At 40.2% G+C, this 17,925-nt stretch overlaps 1 protein-coding gene across 23 annotated transcripts in view; it reads right to left on the reverse strand.

Moving 5' to 3' along the window:
- Nucleotides 1-213: 213 nt before the first annotated feature.
- Nucleotides 214-17,925, reverse strand: part of LOC126987368 (gastrula zinc finger protein XlCGF17.1-like) — a 42,367-nt gene continuing 24,655 nt past the window's right edge. For 2 of the 23 annotated variants that reach the window (XR_007740824.1, XR_007740821.1), the window contains exons 2-3: nucleotides 788-5,386; nucleotides 214-571 (exon numbers count right to left, since the gene is read on the reverse strand). Coding sequence is in view for 1 of the 23 variants with exons in the window: in XM_050844353.1 (XP_050700310.1) it covers nucleotides 3,939-4,955 (1,017 nt within the window). In the remaining 22 variants the exon portion in view is untranslated. Of the gene's footprint in view, nucleotides 572-679; nucleotides 5,387-17,925 lie in introns of those variants that run through there. The other 21 variants (XR_007740835.1, XR_007740831.1, XR_007740822.1 and 18 more) reach the window with 21 other exon arrangements.

Genomic DNA, 17,925 nt, shown 5'->3' on the forward strand with positions numbered 1-17,925 from the left:
ACTGCTTCATCATCTGCTGGCCCAATGACACCTGCCACTGCTTCATCATCTGCTGGCCCTATGACACCAGCCACTGCTTCATCATCTGCTGGCCCTATGACACCTGCCACTGCTTCGTCATCTGCTGGCCCAATGACACCAGCCACTGCTTCATCATCTGCTGGCCCTATGACACCAGCCACTGCTTCATCATCTGCTGGCCCAATAACACCTGCCACTGCTTCATCATCTGCTGGCCCAATGACACCAGCCACTGCTTCATCATCTGCTGGCCCTATGACACCAGCCACTGCTTCATCATCTGCTGGCCCTATGACACCTGCCACTGCTTCATCATCTGCTGGCCCTATGACACCAGCCACTGCTTCATCATCTGCTGGCCCTATGACACCTGCCACTGCTTCATCATCTGCTGGCCCTATGACACCTGCCACTGCTTCATCATCTGCTGGCCCAATGACACCAGCCACTGCTTCATCATCTGCTGGCCCAATGACACCTGCCACTGCTTCATCATCTGCTGGCCCTATGACACCTGCCACTGCTTCATCATCTGCTGGCCCTATGACACCTGCCACTGCTTCATCATCTGCTGGCCCAATGACACCAGCCACTGCTTCATCATCTGCTGGCCCAATGACACCTGCCACTGCTTCATCATCTGCTGGCCCAATGACACCAGCCACTGCTTCATCATCTGCTGGCCCTATGACACCTGCCACTGCTTCATCATCTGCTGGCCCAATGACACCAGCCACTGCTTCATCATCTGCTGGCCCAATGACACCTGCCACTGCTTCATCATCTGCTGGCCCTATGACACCTGCCACTGCTTCATCATCTGCTGGCCCTATGACACCTGCCACTGCTTCATCATCTGCTGGCCCAATGACACCTGCCACTGCTTCATCATCTGCTGGCCCAATGACACCTGCCACTGCTTCATCATCTGCTGGCCCTATGACACCTGCCACTGCTTCATCATCTGCTGGCCCTATGACACCTGCCACTGCTTCATCATCTGCTGGCCCAATGACACCAGCCACTGCTTCATCATCTGCTGGCCCTATGACACCAGCCACTGCTTCATCATCTGCTGGCCCAATGACACCTGCCACTGCTTCATCATCTGCTGGCCCAATGACACCTGCCACTGCTTCATCATCTGCTGGCCCAATGACACCTGCCACTGCTTCATCATCTGCTGGCCCAATGACACCAGCCACTGCTTCATCATCTGCTGGCCCAATAACACCTGCCACTGCAAGGAATGACAATGAAGCTGCTCCACCACAGTCACCACCTACTTCATCAGAGTTGAGAGATGCCTTTCATAGGGCAGCAGTATAATTTTTTTATGCTGGGGCTGAATATTACTGCCTCAAGGCTATGATTTTGTCACTTTTTTTTTTATTACTGATAAGGTTAGGGTGGAAGGGGTGAAAAATAATCTCTGCTGTTTTTCAACAGAAATGGTTAGCAAATTCATTCAAAGCACAAAATTTACCAGAAAAAAAATTGTGTGCCATTGTGAGTGGGTTCACTTGAGATTGGGCTCCAATACGCCTCCGTGGTCTAGTGGTCAGCATGCCTGGCTTCTACGCGGGCCCGGGTTTGAATCCCGGCCTGGGCAGTCGGAGTGCAGCTCACCCAGCTGATCATCCTCCCTCTCGGGCTGGTCGATAAATGACTACCTGGGGAAACTGTGGTAACCCGGATGTCACACTGGCCCTGTGTCCCGGGGTAATGGGCTCCCTCCCACCACAGGCTCAAGGGCCAATGTTACGGAGATGAGCATTAGCTTATAACACCTTTAGGCACCGATCATATTTGCATTTTATGTAGTCTGTGATGCAGGCAGGATATTCATTAGCACCTAATTAGACTCATGCTGCTCTCCAGTGCTCTCTGATGAACTCACAATCAAAGATGTAGTATACCTATATGGTAGCATTGAGTAATCTTAGGTCACTTGGTAAAGTGTTCACCTAAGTCCGACCCAAGCTGACAACATAAACCTAAGCGTGTTTGCAAGCTGAGTGTTTAGAATATTGGCATAATAATAAAAGATGCTGAAAACTGGATTCCACTACTTTATTGAATATATGAATAATTATATACTGAATTTGTAATGGAGCCAAGATAAAAAAAGCTATGTTTTTCAGCGGTCATACCATGATCCCATGAAAATAATTAGGTTGACATATATAATTAATTACTACGTATTTTGGTATGATGACCATTGCACGTTAATACCATAGCTTTGCGAGCATTGAGTAATCTTAGGTCACTTGGTAAATTGTTCACATAAGTCCGACCCAAGCTGACAACATAAACCTAAGCATGTTTGCAAGCTGAGTGCTTAGAATATTGGCATAATAATAAAAGATGCTGAAAACTAGATTCCACTAATAGAGTAATTATATACTGAATTTGTAATGGAGCCAAGATAAAAAAGCTATGTTTTTCAGTGGTCATACCATGATCTCATGAAAATAAATAGGTTGACATATATAATTAATTACTACGTATTTTGTTATGATGACTATTGCACATTAATACCATAGCTTTGAATCCAATGATGAATATCTTCAAGCAAGACACAAATAACAACAGATTGGTCACCAATTCACTAAGTAAACACAATACTCCAGAAAAGTATACACTGAATTCACAATAAAGTTGTTTTTCCACTTGGAACTTTGTAAACAGAAACCAAGTAACCTCGTTTTACTTCACTCATAAGTCATGATGTTCACGATGTGGTCACCTCGACCTTTCGTTCCTCCTCCCTCACACTGGCAGACGTCTCTAACAAGCTTTCTTACCACCATTATCTCAATATGAATAACCGGCAGCAATAATTATAAATCATATTCTAAATGACATTTTAATGCAATTTTAATGTCATCTTTTTCATTTGCATGTGTGTACCTTTCTGCTACAAATAAAAGTTTTTTTCCCATGTTCTGTTTTCCTTAACTCGAATATTTCACATTTTAATCAATAACAAAGGCATCAAACACTAATTGTATGTTCAAGCTATGTTTATTTTTTTTCTGTTGACATAAACTACATCGTTTTCCTTTGGTGCCATTATTTTCACATGGGTACAGTCTATCACTCCCACAACACCGGCAAGTTGGTAGAATTCTGCTTGCTTTACACGGATCTCCACCCTATCAAGGGGAGACTGGATAAACCTCCCGACTACCTACGGGGCACTGAGGGCGGCCAGAGTTTCCACAATCACCCTGCTTACACTACTCTGGCTTACCCCCTAACTCATCACTTGAACACTGCAGCATTTTTCCTGTAGCCAAGTATCTTTAAGTCAAAATCACTTTCAACCCCGGGGTGAGGGAATGCTCCCTTTGAACTGGATCTTGTAGCTCTCTTCTCACCAAATCAGTCACATACTCCATTCCTGCACGGTCTAATATGTATGTCTTGACAAGTTCACCATCGTTATACAGTTCCAAAGCGCCCTATCAAACTCTAAATTGCGGAGGCGGGCTGGACGAGGAAGTCCGGGGGCCATGTTGATATGGGTCTGGGTCTGGGATTCAATATTAACTTTACTATTAAGTGTTTAGAAGTCCTCGCCAGCACTCTCAAGTTAATACCAAAGTTAAGAGTAGGTATTAGGCTAATAGTTGTTGAGGATACACTTTGAGAGTGAAGTTAATACCAAAGTCGAAAGTTAATACCAAGTTTAGTATTAATAGTTGTCGAGGATACGGGCCCAGACCTTTCACAGGACCCACCAACCACATGAAGCCTGGGGTGGAAAGTGAATAACAGATCATGCCGTCACAGTCACCATTTGTTCCAACAGATGAATATTTTCTGTTCTCTGTGCTACACACAGCCCTGTAACACCACCACAACAAACACTTGCACTCACACACACAGCAGAACTGAATCAGCACAGCACCTCAGGAGAAGTGGACCTTCATGTGGCTGACAATCTCACCCTTAGTCATGAAACGTTTCCCACAAACATCGCACTTGAACCCTTTATGACCAGAGTGTCTGAAGACGTGCCTGTTCAATATACTCTTCAGTTTGAACCTTTTCCCACAAACTTCACACTCATGACTTCTTGCATCAGTGTGTGTAACAAGGTGTAATTTGAGGGTACCCTTCTGACTGAAACATTTCCCACAAACTTCACACTCATGATTTCTTTCACCAGTGTGTGTAAGAGTGTGTACTTTGAGGTTACTCTTGTGATTGAAACATTTCCCACAAACTTCACACTCATGATTTCTTTCACCAGTGTGTGTAAGAGTGTGTAATTTGAGGGTATCCTTCCGACTGAAACATTTTCCACAAACTTCACACTCATGATTTTTTTCACCAGCGTGTGTAAGAGTGTGTTTCTTGAGGGTACCCTTCTCAGTGAAACATTTTCCACAGATTTCACACTCATGATTTCTTTCACCAGTGTGTGTAAGAGTGTGTTTCTTGAGGGTACCCTTCTCAGTGAAACATTTTCCACAAACTTCACACTCATGATTTCTTTCACCAGTGTGTGTAAGAGTGTGTAATTTGAGGGTACCCTTCCGACTGAAACATTTCCCACAAGCTTCACACTCATGATTTCTTGCACCAGTGTGTGTAAGGGTGTGTGTGTTGAGGGTACCCTTCTGACTGAAACATTTCCCACAAACTTCACACTCATAATTTCTTGCACTGGTGTGTGTAAGGGTGTGTGTGTTGAGGTGACCCTTCTGACTGAAACATTTCCCACAAACTTCACACTTATGGTTTCTTGCACCAGTGTGTGTAAGGGTGTGATGTTTGGGGTTACTCCTATTACTAAACCTTTTGCCACACTCCCGACTTTCATGAGGTCTTACACCAGAGTGTGTGGGTGTATTTGTTGAGGTCATCCTTCCCTGCATGTCTTTTCTCACACTCTTGGCTTTGGTCAGTAAACTTGCTCTCATTCTCAGATCTTCTCACACTTCTGAAATTCAAACTTCCCCCTTTGTGGATGAAGAGGCCAGCAGTTGTTGTTGTTGTTGGTGGTTGTGTTGGTGGTGTTTTTTATCACTCCTGAACCTCACACCAGTAGCAGTCTGCTCCTGCTGATCCCAGCCACTCCAGCTGCTGTCCCGCCTTGCAGCCTCCACTGCAACACTACTCTGGATGTGAGGAGTTGGCTGGCCTTGAGGAACCTCAGAGATGCTGGAGAAGGCGGCGAGGTTGCTTCAAAGCCACACTCAGTGACCAATTGAGCAGGCAAGGCGAGGGATGCACCAAGGAGTCCTGAAGTCAGCGGCAGCAGGGACGGAACAAGTACTGACCACAGCAACTGTCTCGATGCCTCACTTCAACACTAACACCAGTGGTGGACATTGGGACACAAAGTCATGTGCTGAAAGGAAACTGAAGTTGGTGGGAGGGATCAGGGCGGCGGTGGGTGCACCGAAGGCAAGCCACAGGCCACCGGGTCAGGCAAATAGTGCGTGTACTGATAATAAGCTAATGCAATAATATATTCATTGATAAATATGTCTTTTGAACTAACCTAAATAAATCTGAAGCGATATTCGTAACAATACTAAGACAGAACTACACGTAAATGGACAATATCCAGCGACCAAAGCTGCAAGCTTGATAGTTTTAAGGCCTGTTAACACATTAATCGCGTTTGGCAACTCAGCGCTCTTGCCTGCTCCGCGGAACTTTCACGGCTCCCACCACGCCAGTGTCCAAGGAGACTATAGAACAGGAGAGGGGGCCTCTATGGGAGACCGTGGGCGGGTGTTGGTGTATGTCGGTTGCAACAGATGGCGCAGGAGCAGCTTTGTTTACATTCAGGCGCCTCCCCCCCTCCAATCCCACCCCCAACCCCCAGAACCAATCAGCAGTGTTGCTACATGGGATCAAGCAGCAAATGTTGCTACTTTTTTCTTCAGTCTGGTTATTTCCCATTTTAAATAAAAAAAATAAAGGTAGATAAATATTAAAATGAACAGTAGTAACTATATATATATATATATATATATATATATATATATATATATATATATATATATATATATATATATATATATATATATATATATATATATATATATATTTACTAGGTAGACATAGACTGACTGAATGTCATGAGTAATGCTATTATTGTTATATTATTATACCGCAATTATATTACTTTCTCTGCATGTGTGGTTAGATGTGTTTTATGTGTTTAACCTTTCTGTATATATACTGGAATGAACCAAGGAATTGTAGCCCTACTGCCGTTCTTTTAAACTATGTGATCATGTTTTTTCTTCCAAACTCATTGTTTTAGCACGCACGCTGACTTCCATCAGTAATGATGATATATATACACTGAGTCATTGGTTTGTAAGGGGAAAGAGTGGGTGAATATAATTATCTTGGTCTAACTTATACTGTTTATTATACCGCTATTCGCAGCAATATCTTTCTCTGCTCCGATTGCAACGCTGCCTCGTTCAAAAATCATAACACCGCCGCGGCCGCCACGTTTACCAGCCGGAGCCTCAAATCATGTCCCTTTGTGGTGATAAAGAGGACACAGCCTGGTGTGAAGCTACATTTATTACGGAAGGATGCCACCCGGGGTAAGTGACATATATAAATAATGATAATGTGCAAATTGTAATCATTTTCACGCTGACAACTGTTCTGAACTTGCTAACTGCGTGCCTCCCCTCCTCCCACGGCAAGAGGCCAAATGGCCTACACACGGCAGCTCCAGATTCCTCCCCATTACCACCTGTCAGCCTCGTCCATGTAGCTATCCAGTCTACTCTTAAAACAAGCTATCGTCCCTGCACTCACTATGTGATTGCTGAATCTATTCCATTCCCCCACCACCCTATTACTAAACCAATGCCTGCCCATTTCCCTCCTAAATCTATACTTTTCTAATTTAAGTCAATTACTGCATGTTCTATCTTGCCAAACATCTTATGCAAAAGTTAACCAGCATCTTCACTCTTTCATCCCTTACACTGATAAACTCTGGAACAGCCTTCCATTGTCCGCATTTTCTCCTGCCTATAATTTGACCTTCAAGAAGAGTGTATCAAGACTCTACTTTTGTCTGTTTGGGAGTGGTGAGTAGTGGGGCTTTTTTTTCTAGTACGCTTTGTTGTCCTTGAGCTGTCTCCTTTGTTTAAAGAAAATAATAATTAAATAAATGGAAGTTGGCCGCCAATGCTTCCAACACATTTTGGTGACATATCTACAAGTGGCTGGTGACTGTAAGTATCTCTGCAACCTGCATGTATCTATGCCATTCCTATCATGGTGCATGGAGCAAGCTTCACATAACACTCAGACAGAGACAGTTCAATTATGGTTATATTTCAGACTCAGTTTATTGCTCAGTCTATTAGGTGCAGTGCTGTTAATATTGTTAGTGGTAGTATTAGTACAATTAATGTATTTATTTTAATTAATTTATCTATTTATTTATTATATTCTTAGTGTTTGAAAATTCCAATACTAGTATTAAGATAAACAAAAATATCAGAAATATATTTACTCATTAATCATTATTGCTTTTCTTATTATTACTTCCTTCAATGTCCTGGCACTTTGACATCTAGTGCTTTTCCATCTAGCAGCCAAAATTGTGGTCTTTCTCAATGTGTATGCCCTAAGTCTTCATTGGTGTAACTAGCTATATAACATAAAAATCTGCATCTCTCTCCCTTCTCACCCAGTTGTCCCCGTACATCCTTTCAGTATCCAAAGAATTTCAATTTACATCTTGTAATCGCTCAACTAATGCAGTGCAATCCTCATCTCTGTATTTTACCATGTGGACATACTCTTTCCTTCCATGTTCCACTGTCGTATGTTATTCCACATCTAACACAACCTCATCCCAACAGATCCGAACATGTCCGATATCATCCAAGAGAATGTGGCAGCTGAAGGGGGAGAGGCCAAGAAAGAGGCCAAGGGTGAAGACATTTAGCCACCCTCCCTGAAGTACATGGCATCATTCAACCCTCTTGGTGAGCTGCAGGAATGTGCTTCCCATTGCAGTGCACCAGCTCCATGTACTGATTTTGGTATGAATACTTCATCTGGTGTTTGTTGATTGTTGTGATATTAATCTAATTATGACTTCACAAAATAGACTGTGCAAGTCACTTGACACATGCCCTGCTCAACATCACTTTTAAGTTGTAGAATTCCTTCATATGGATGCTGATTTATGTATCCTGAAATGATTGGATATTGATTGTCTTAACATTTTTTTTGTCCATGATCACTGAACCATGTTACGGTATGTCTTTGGGTGCAGATCCAGGAAATGAGTTTTTGGGAGGACGTCAGACTTTTTGCGGGTGGAAGGAGCATTAGCATTACCGATTAGCCATTCTCGGCAGTCCTGGTCTTGAAAAACTGGTGGAGTGACCTAAATCAATGGGTATAACGGCCTGGACTTTGTGCCAAAGCATTGTTTTAGCCGCAGCGCGCTTTTGAGCTAGTTTTCCTGTATCACTCAGGAACATTGGGGGGGCCTGGGACCCCTTTGGATCCACCAATGTAGCTATGTCTTATAATATATCTATCCTTTACAGTCTGATGGTGCATCCCTCTAGGTTGTCAAGTTTTAGTAGCTACTCATGAGAAGTATTCCTTATAATGATCATTGATTTCCAGGTGGTTTGCACTAAAAAAAGTGTCGTGTAACCTGCCGCAAATAATAATCAGCTGTAGTCAACCCTTGCTTTAAAGAACCAATATGGAGGAAGGGGGTGATGTTATATCCAAAAATCTTTTACATCTGAAGTATCCAACCTTTTTGTGTATAATAAACCTTGTTTGTTACATGAACTTAAAAGTTCACAATTTCCATACATGATTCTTTTTTCCTTGTATTTGATGATTAATCCTTACATGTATTTCCATTATCAGTAGGTAATATATAGTAACAAGACAATACTACACATTATAACAATGTATATATTATAGCCCAATGAGTGCACGAGATCATTTACCTCATCAGTGACGCCAAGTCCGGGAGTCCTTCCCTAAATTCTTTGCCCAAATTTGTGACACGAAGTATAATAACTCATTTTAGTGACCATTTGCATCCATTTTTCACTTTGATTAAAAAATTGCCTCTCAACAGGTGTGAACTTGATGGGGTTGGAGGAAACTCGACTCGGCCATCAAGCTCACCACAATATAGTAAGGAACCTCTTGTTCTCAGTGATAATTTATACTCTTTAGTTACTATTCCATGTTGCTTTAATCACAACTAATGTGTTGGAAACATTACAGCTTAATAACATACTTCACATCTCTGCATACAAATTGAGTTCAATATTTAACTGTTACACCAGTAGGCTTCATATCTTAAAAAAAAGGTATGTAAAAAGGTTGACAATTTGAATGATATATTTAAACTCTATTATGTTTCTATGGCTGTAGTACCGTTATGATTAGTCGAGTGATCAGCATATGGGTCTTATGTTCTTGATAGCATAGGTTCAAATTTTGCCATAGGCTGGCAATTGATAGTAACAGTAGTGTCCACAGATACCTACCTGTTTCTTGTTTATCCTGTTCCACTTTAAACCATGACTGGCCAATCTTTGAAGAGGTAGCATAACCTTGAAGTGCCACTAACAAACCTTTGTCCATTCTTCTGATGTGATCCTTTTTTTTCTTTTTTTTTTTTTTTCTTCCCACCTGCCTATAGTGCCGGTAGGTTTTCTTCAGGGGCCTGGCAGTCGGCCCAGGCCCGTCATGATGCAGGCAATTTTTTTTATAGTGGTGCCATTTAGTATTGGCTCATGCTGCCGCCCAGAACTCATTCTTGATTCACTTGGATGGTTTAGCAGGGCTTAGGTATGACTAACATTGCAGAAACAGGGAATTTTTTGATTTTCAGTGTGGCAACACATTGACAAATGTTTTAGTATGGACTGAACATCAAAGATATATATGGTAAATGGGTGCTTGTAGATCTTGAAATTATATCTGTCAAGAGTCTCCAGTTGTATACTCTCCTCCATCTCCTGAAAATATTACTCTTGTCAGGCAATCTAAGTGAAGCCTTCCATCGAAGCTGGCGTGCAGACATAATGTCAATGCTTAGATTCACTGTCCTTATAGCACTGAAAATAATGCAATTACATGCACATATTTTATTATTTAGAATTGTGATTAAATATTTTTGCATGTATTTTCAGACATGAAAAGTGAAAATTGCTGCACACAACAGTCTGCCGTCTGCACCGGGAGGCAAGGCAGCTCAAAGCCCAGGCTGTTACAACTCCTGGGCAGTTTTTGCCCAGAGCCAGCAATTTTTTAGATCCAATAGGGTTGGATTTTTTATGAGGTCAGGTTCAACATGCTGCAAGATGCCAAGATCTAAGCCTAGTAGAAGATATGGGTTACAAGAGAGGAGGTTTGCTCTGGCCTTATACTATCAAAGTCCAAATGCTAATAGATTTCTGAGCACAGTATTTCACTTGTCTTCAGTTTCAACACTTCACTCATGACTCAGGGGTATTTCAGTACATGTTGGCTGGAGCAAACAGACTCTGACAGCCCTGCAGCAAAGAGCACAGGCTTTGTCAAAAGAAGAGAAACTTCGTGGGATTTGCCATTATTTAGTATTACTCTTGTTACGCCAAGAATTTTTTTCCATATACTTTGCCAAATATTGCAAGTAATGCACCATTGTTGGGCTTGCTTGTTATAAATCAGATCTTGTTCAATTAACAAGCTTTGGGTGTCTGCCACTTTCCAGTTGTAATGCAAGGAATCATTTATCTTCCCTGCTAGATATCACATGTAATGCACCATTGTTGGTTTTGCTTGTTATAAATCAGATCTTGTTCAGTTAACAAGCTTTAGGTGTCTGCCACTTTCCAATTGTAATGCAAGGAATCCCCTGCCAGATATCGCATGTAATGCACCATTGTTGGTTTTGCCTGTTAAAAATCAGATCTTGTTCAGTTCACAAGCTTTAGGTGTCTGCCACTTTCCAGTTGTAATACAAGGAATCCCCTGCCAGATATCGCATGTAATGCACCATTGTTGGTTTTGCCTGTTAAAAATCAGATCTTGTTCAGTTAACAAGCTTTAGGTGTCTGCCACTTTCCAGTTGTAATGCAAGGAATCCCCTGCCAGATATCGCATGTAATGCACCATTGTTGGTTTTGCCTGTTAAAAATCAGATCTTGTTCAGTTCACAAGCTTTGAATATCTGCCATTGTTTATTTCAGGTATAATGCTTGGAAGCATTTGTTCTCTTCCCTACCCAACAGTATGCAATACTTTATTGTGGATTTTGCCTGTTATGTTTAATCTTGTTCAGGTAACAAGCTTTTGATGTCTGCCTTACCTAATATGTGCTGCAGTGACACTTGGCTTGGTTTCATGATGTTAAATACAGCATGTAATTTCATCACACTAAGTGTCTATCATCACGTGTCTGGCATCATTAATGTGGCTTCCAGGAGTAATCTTGTTTGTATTACAGCATGCAATGTTTTTTTCTGCTTTATATGATATACATAATCACATAGGTATGATTTACAAAATGTAATGGCAGTTGATATTCTTGACTAATGCCTCATAAACCTTGTGAAAAATAATGCTTTTTTGAAGGGGCGGGGGGTGGACAGAGAGTGGTTTGTTTGGTTGGCCAGTTCAAGGAGTTTCATATCAAATGATTTTATTACATCCAACTTTAATGTGTGCTAAAAACATATATTTTATTACATCCAACTTTAATGTGTGCTAAACACATATATTTTATTACATCCAACTTTAATGTGTGCTAATAACATATATTTTATTACATCCAACTTTAATGTGTGGTTCCTGCAATAAATGCTACATGTTTACTGATGTAGCCTATGAAATACATATCACTCTCTGCCCTGTAATTTAGTTGGTGTGTCACATACTGCAGCATAACTTTCCTGCTATTTTCTTACACTATGAGTTGCCTTATTTTGTCTCATTTGCTTTTATCATATGTGCCTCCGCTGCATAGTTGTGCCTACTGAGCTTAATATCTTCATGACCCAGACACCAAGGTCAGAGCCTGTGAGATCATACCGTGTCCTACATCCCATTTTCACCTCCCGGCTCGGCTGTCTCCCAGGACCACCAAGTTATTGCATTCCATTTAAGACAACTCATGTGTTACCTTCTTAACCCATATACGCCGCTCGTTGCGTTCACGCAACACGGAACAAGCTATAACATGATGTCCTGCTGCGCCGCTGAAACAACACGCTGCATCCTGTAGCTTCTCGGGCTGCCAGTAGCCACTCAGCCCTCTCAGAGGAAGGTTCATATGACTGCCGACTTCGTACTATTTGAGTTGGACATCCTGTGGAAGCAGCTCTACTTTTAGCAAAATGACGTCATCTCAACAAAAGAGGTATGTAATAAATATAATTATGAAATATGTGTTTATGTACGTTTCACACATGTTTTCAATGCATATGCTGTTTGCAGAACCCTTTCCTGTATTGATATGTATGATATGGGGCTAATGACAGTTATGCAAAAAATGTAGAAAGAAAAAGTTGCGCTAATGCAACCATCGGCACCGGGTTATTGACTGATGTTGCGCTAACGCAACCATCGGCACCGGGCTGTTAGCTACTGTTAGGATTTTGCACTGAAACCTATTTCCTTTTATAAAAATATTTTTTACAATGAAAAGGTTTACACTTTAGTGTAGATTAACATTCATTTGTTGATATGTATACCCCGCCTATACTCATATTTACGTAAATCGCTTTTCAGGAAGCTTACGTTGAACGACATATTAGACGAGCTAGAGAGGCCTACAATGTCTGGTGGGAGTGAAGACAGTGATGAAGATGAATCCAGTGATGTGGCAGAACAAAGTGAAACACAAGACCTTTACATCATGCCAGCAGATGATGGTGCTGTGACAGATGAAGATTCTGGTGAAGAAGAACACGTGGATATATCTAATCTCCCTTCAACACAGCTGACTTCTTTTGCAGTGAAAAAATCTTCAGAGTTGCAAGATGATACTGATAAAGGTGTTATGAGACAAGAAAAACAGAAGAAGAAAATAAAGCTCAGACAATGGAAAGCAGATCTCCCAGAAAAAGTAAATGTTACACGTTATCCCTATAAACCATCAGTTGCTGATATTCCCCGCAAGTCTAGTGCAATATTTGAACTTTTCTTGGACGTGGTAGCCATTGAACACCTTGGGAAACAAACTGTGACCTATGCTGTACAATGAGGTAACCATTAATTTTCTTTAACATGTGATGAAATGAAAAGTTTCGTAGGAATTTTGTTGGTGTCAGGTTACTGCTGCGTTCCACGTCGCAGATTGTACTGGCAGAAGCAACCAGATGTGTACAATGAGCTCATTGCTGGCTCCATGCGTCGGGATCGCTTTGATGAAATAATGAAGTTTTTCCATGCAGCAGACAACACAAAGCTGCCGAAAAATGATATGTATGCCAAAGTCCGTCCACTCTTGGAAATCGTGAAGGATAATTTTCTCAAGTATGGGGAAGTATTTGGGCCAGGTAACGTAACTATTGATGAGTCAATGATACCATATTTTGGAAGGCACCCGGCTAAGCAGTTCATTCGAGGAAAGCCTATGCGGTGGGGCTATAAAGCATGGGTGGCAGCTAACCCAAATGGTTATGCCTTTGATATATCTACCAAGGCAAAGATGGTGCTAAAGATAAATCTGATACATCTTATGGTCTTGGTGGAAAAGTTGTTTTTGATGTTTTAGAAGTGATGCAAAAATATTACCCAACAAAGAAGTTATCTCTTTATTTTGATAACTTTTTCACATCACTCAAACTTTTAGAAAAAATCAAGAGCATGGGTCATGATGCTACAGGTACGCTAAGAAAAAACCGGATCGAAAAGTGCCCATTCAGTAACCCTACAAAGTTTATGAAGTTACAAAGAGGATCTCTGGAACATTTTTGTGATACTGAATCAAAGATAATTGCAGCACGCTGGCATGATAATGGTATTGTTACTATTGCATCATCAGAATATGGTGTATCACCAGTAGTGAAGGCTGAACGTTATATTGCTTCTCAAAAGAAACGGATGAAAGTTCCCATGCCAAATGTCATTCATCAATATAATCAGAAAATGGGTGGAGTAGATAGACTAGATCAAAACATTGCACAGTATCGGCCTTCCATTCGAGGAAAAAAGTGGTACTTCCCAATTGTCAGTTACATGATTACCGTATGTGTAAACAATGCCTGGATTTTTGCAAGAGAGGGAGGTTACAAAGATGATTTGTTATCATTCACCCGTGCCATTGCTACTGAATGGCTTCAGAACCATGGAAAAAAGCCAGATAATCCAGGAAGATCGCTATCAATTGTCAGTGCTGCAAGCGTGTCTGCGCAAATGCGGTATGATAACGTTGGACATCACATTGTGAAAACGAATCCTTCCAGGCGTTGTCGCTGCAAATTATGTAACAGTCAGACAGTGTACATATGTCAGAAATGTAAAGTACACATGCATCAAAAGTGTTCAGTAGAGTATCATACCATGTAGGCCAGAATAATCCTATGAAAATATATCCTAGTTTTATGCTTATCAGGATGTGATCGGATGTTCATTTTCTTTTATGAACAGGTGAATCCTATTTTTTTCTTTGTTTTTATCAAGAAAGTTAACCTAAGTTTGTTAAAAGAAAGTATATTTTATTTTTCGTTGTTTTATAATGAAATGTTTTTTTGTTTTTTTCTACTTTTTTCAACAGAAAGTGTACTAGTTTACATACTTCTTTTCTTCTTTTACCAAGAAATGTATCTTATTTTCTTTCTTATGAGGAAGTATCTTTGTTCTCTAGTATATACACATTGATGCAAAGTGTTTTGTTATTGGTATCATGTGTATGCCGGTAGTTGCGTTTACGCAACATGTACTGCAGAAGGGACGCCGCTCGTTGCGTTTACGCAACACCAAATTTTCTTCAATAAAATAGAGGAATTTACATATTTGAAGTTTATATCGCCATAATTGTGTTGTTTCCATCAATATTATGCATATGCTAAAGCCTCGTTATCAAATTCAAACTTTCATTAATTCCCGGCTTAAATGGGTTAATGTCCTCCATCATGTATTTCAGAATGTTTTATGATGCTTTGCTCTTATATTGATGTGCCTTGCAACATTTTTATACAGTTTTCATTGTATATAACGCACCATTGTTGGTTTTGCCTGTTATAAATCGGGTCATGTTCAGTTAACAAGTTTTGAGTGTCTCCCATTGCTTATTTCAGTTGTAATGCTTAGAAGCTTTTGTTCTCTGCCCTGTCAAGCAGTATGCAATGCTTGCCATTATCTGGCACTTGTACAGTTAGTATGATATTTTTACTCAGCTAAGAGCATTTTGCAAAACGTAAAGGTAAGGCTGGGGGCATTCGCTGTAGCAGCGCGTGGCCTCGGTGCTCATCTCTGTAACATTGGCCCTTGAGCCTGTGGTGTTAGGGAACCCATTACCCTGGGACACAGGACCAGTGTGACATCCGGGTTACCACAGTTGCAATGGCATTATAGTAATTTAGCATGCATAGAATGTTGTATGCTTTGCTTGTATTTAAAGCACTGGATATGTTTGCTACACACACACACATATATATATATATATATATATATATATATATATATATATATATATATATATATATATATATATATATATATATATATATATATATATATATATATATATATATATTAGCAAATGCTCTCAATATCATATTTTTCCTAAAAAAACAAATTGATATAGTGTAGATAATACCTAATAAAACATAAGAACAAATATATTTTTCTTTACCCCATTAGTAAATCATTTTACAATGAAAAAAATAAGTGAAGGCTGGATAGGGTGCTGTGGCAGGTACTTCAAAAATAGTAAAGCTACCCCTGAAAAGTGACGTTTTTGGTGGGCTGCAATAGATGGCGCTACTTCCGCACGCCCGAGGAATTACTACATACCACTATCTCTTCGTATATAGTCTCTTTGCCAGTGTCCGTTGGACTTTTGCAGAGAGAGGAGTTATGTATCATGATGAGAGGATAGCCTGTAGTATAGTGTAAAAATCCACGGTACAAATATATACCAAATCGCGGACCACTAATATTTTTTCCTCTGTCGTATTGGTGCACCAATGTACCAGGCATGGGTTGGCGCATATATGTACCAGTTTGCGACGCACTGACGATATAGTCTTGTTCTGCTATTTGGTGCAGTTTTTATGATTATTATACGAGTTTGTGTCAATACAATATCTTACATTTTGATGAGCTGTACATAAAAAAAACTATTAATAATGTTTTTTTCCCTCCTTTTCAACAGAAATGAACCCGACCGTCTTTTAAGGAGGGCGATCGGATACCTCATCTGGTGATTCAGATGATTCAGGTTTTTTGTCAGTTCAGATGACCCAGATGATGAGCTCTCCGAGGAAAGTGACGAGTTAGAAACAGATGAAGAGCAGGATGGGGAACATTATTTTCTTCTCTGTCATGAGCAAAATTTTAATTTATCAGGATTTTTTTTTTTTTTTTTTTTTTTATGTTATTTGCGGAGTGGTATTTCCCTCTACAGTTCAGTAAAATACACTATAATAAATCAAACATTTGGAAAATCTAATATTGAAAGTACTTGTAAATAGTGATCTGGAGCATTATTTTTTTTGTTATGAAAGCAAGATTTTCATTTATTAGGATTTTTTTTTTTTTTACGTTGTTTGATATGAGGGGCATTTGCCTCTACAGTTGATTACTGTTACATAATGAAATGCTTATATTTGGAAGCAAAATGTCACCAAACTTTAAATGTATTTTGGATGCCTTTACATAGCTATATATTTATTACCTTATCATTTTCAACTTATTACCTGGTACCATTGCAACACATCTGCAGTCATAATAAATACAAATTTACCCACAAATTGTTTATATACTCATGTTTGTAAAAGTTTATAGAAAGGGCTATTCGGGCCACAGATGTACCAATATGCAACAAGTGAAACATCTGCTCAGCACACTGGCGGCCCAGTAAGTGAACAAGGTATAAACAATCATATGTGAACATTTCATGACAATCAAATGAATACAAATGGCAAGACACATGAAATGGAAAAAAAATCTTAAGGAGCCAAAATCTTGAAAATTTGTTTTTTACACTTCAAAAAATTTCACAAAATCGACAAAACGTCTGACAGTCTTTTGTAAGGTATCAATATAATCTACAACTAAACGGCAATTTTTCTCATTTTGTACATTTTTTAAAATGTAAAAAGAAAACGGGAGAAAAAGTGGAGAAAATTATTAGTGAAAATAAATTTCAATTTTTTTTAGGCTAGAACAAAAAATGAAAAAAATTACAAAATAAGAAATGTAGATCTATACAAAAAGTTTCTATGGTATTTTTTTTTTCAAAACAATTAACTAAAAACTTAAGTCTGTGAAACAAAAATCAGATTTTATGCTTTGTTTGAGTCTCCTCTACACATTCACCCAAATTTCACAAAATTCACAGAATGTCATACACTTACACCAACAAACAACATACTAAAATTTCAAAGCCATAGGACATACTGTGTGCCCAGGAGGGACCCCCCTGGGCACCCTCCTTAACCCGAGAACGTGGGCAGACCCTTTTTTAGGCTTTCACGAGTCGTGGCTGTGGTACGGTGGACCCTAAAAAGGGCTCGCCATAAAACGCCTAATTCGAGCTAATTGTAGGCGGTGGTGGCATAGCGCAACCCTACGGTCTACGGCCTACGGGTTAATAAGGCAGTGAGGCCGCTGATTGGGTGAACGCCGGCGATGACGTCATTGGACTCCCAGCGAATCACAAGCGTGTTTTCAGAGCTCAGCCAATTTTCCAAGGTA

Source organism: Eriocheir sinensis, chromosome 64 (genome assembly GCF_024679095.1).
Source record: "Eriocheir sinensis breed Jianghai 21 chromosome 64, ASM2467909v1, whole genome shotgun sequence".
Classification (NCBI taxonomy): domain Eukaryota; kingdom Metazoa; phylum Arthropoda; class Malacostraca; order Decapoda; family Varunidae; genus Eriocheir; species Eriocheir sinensis.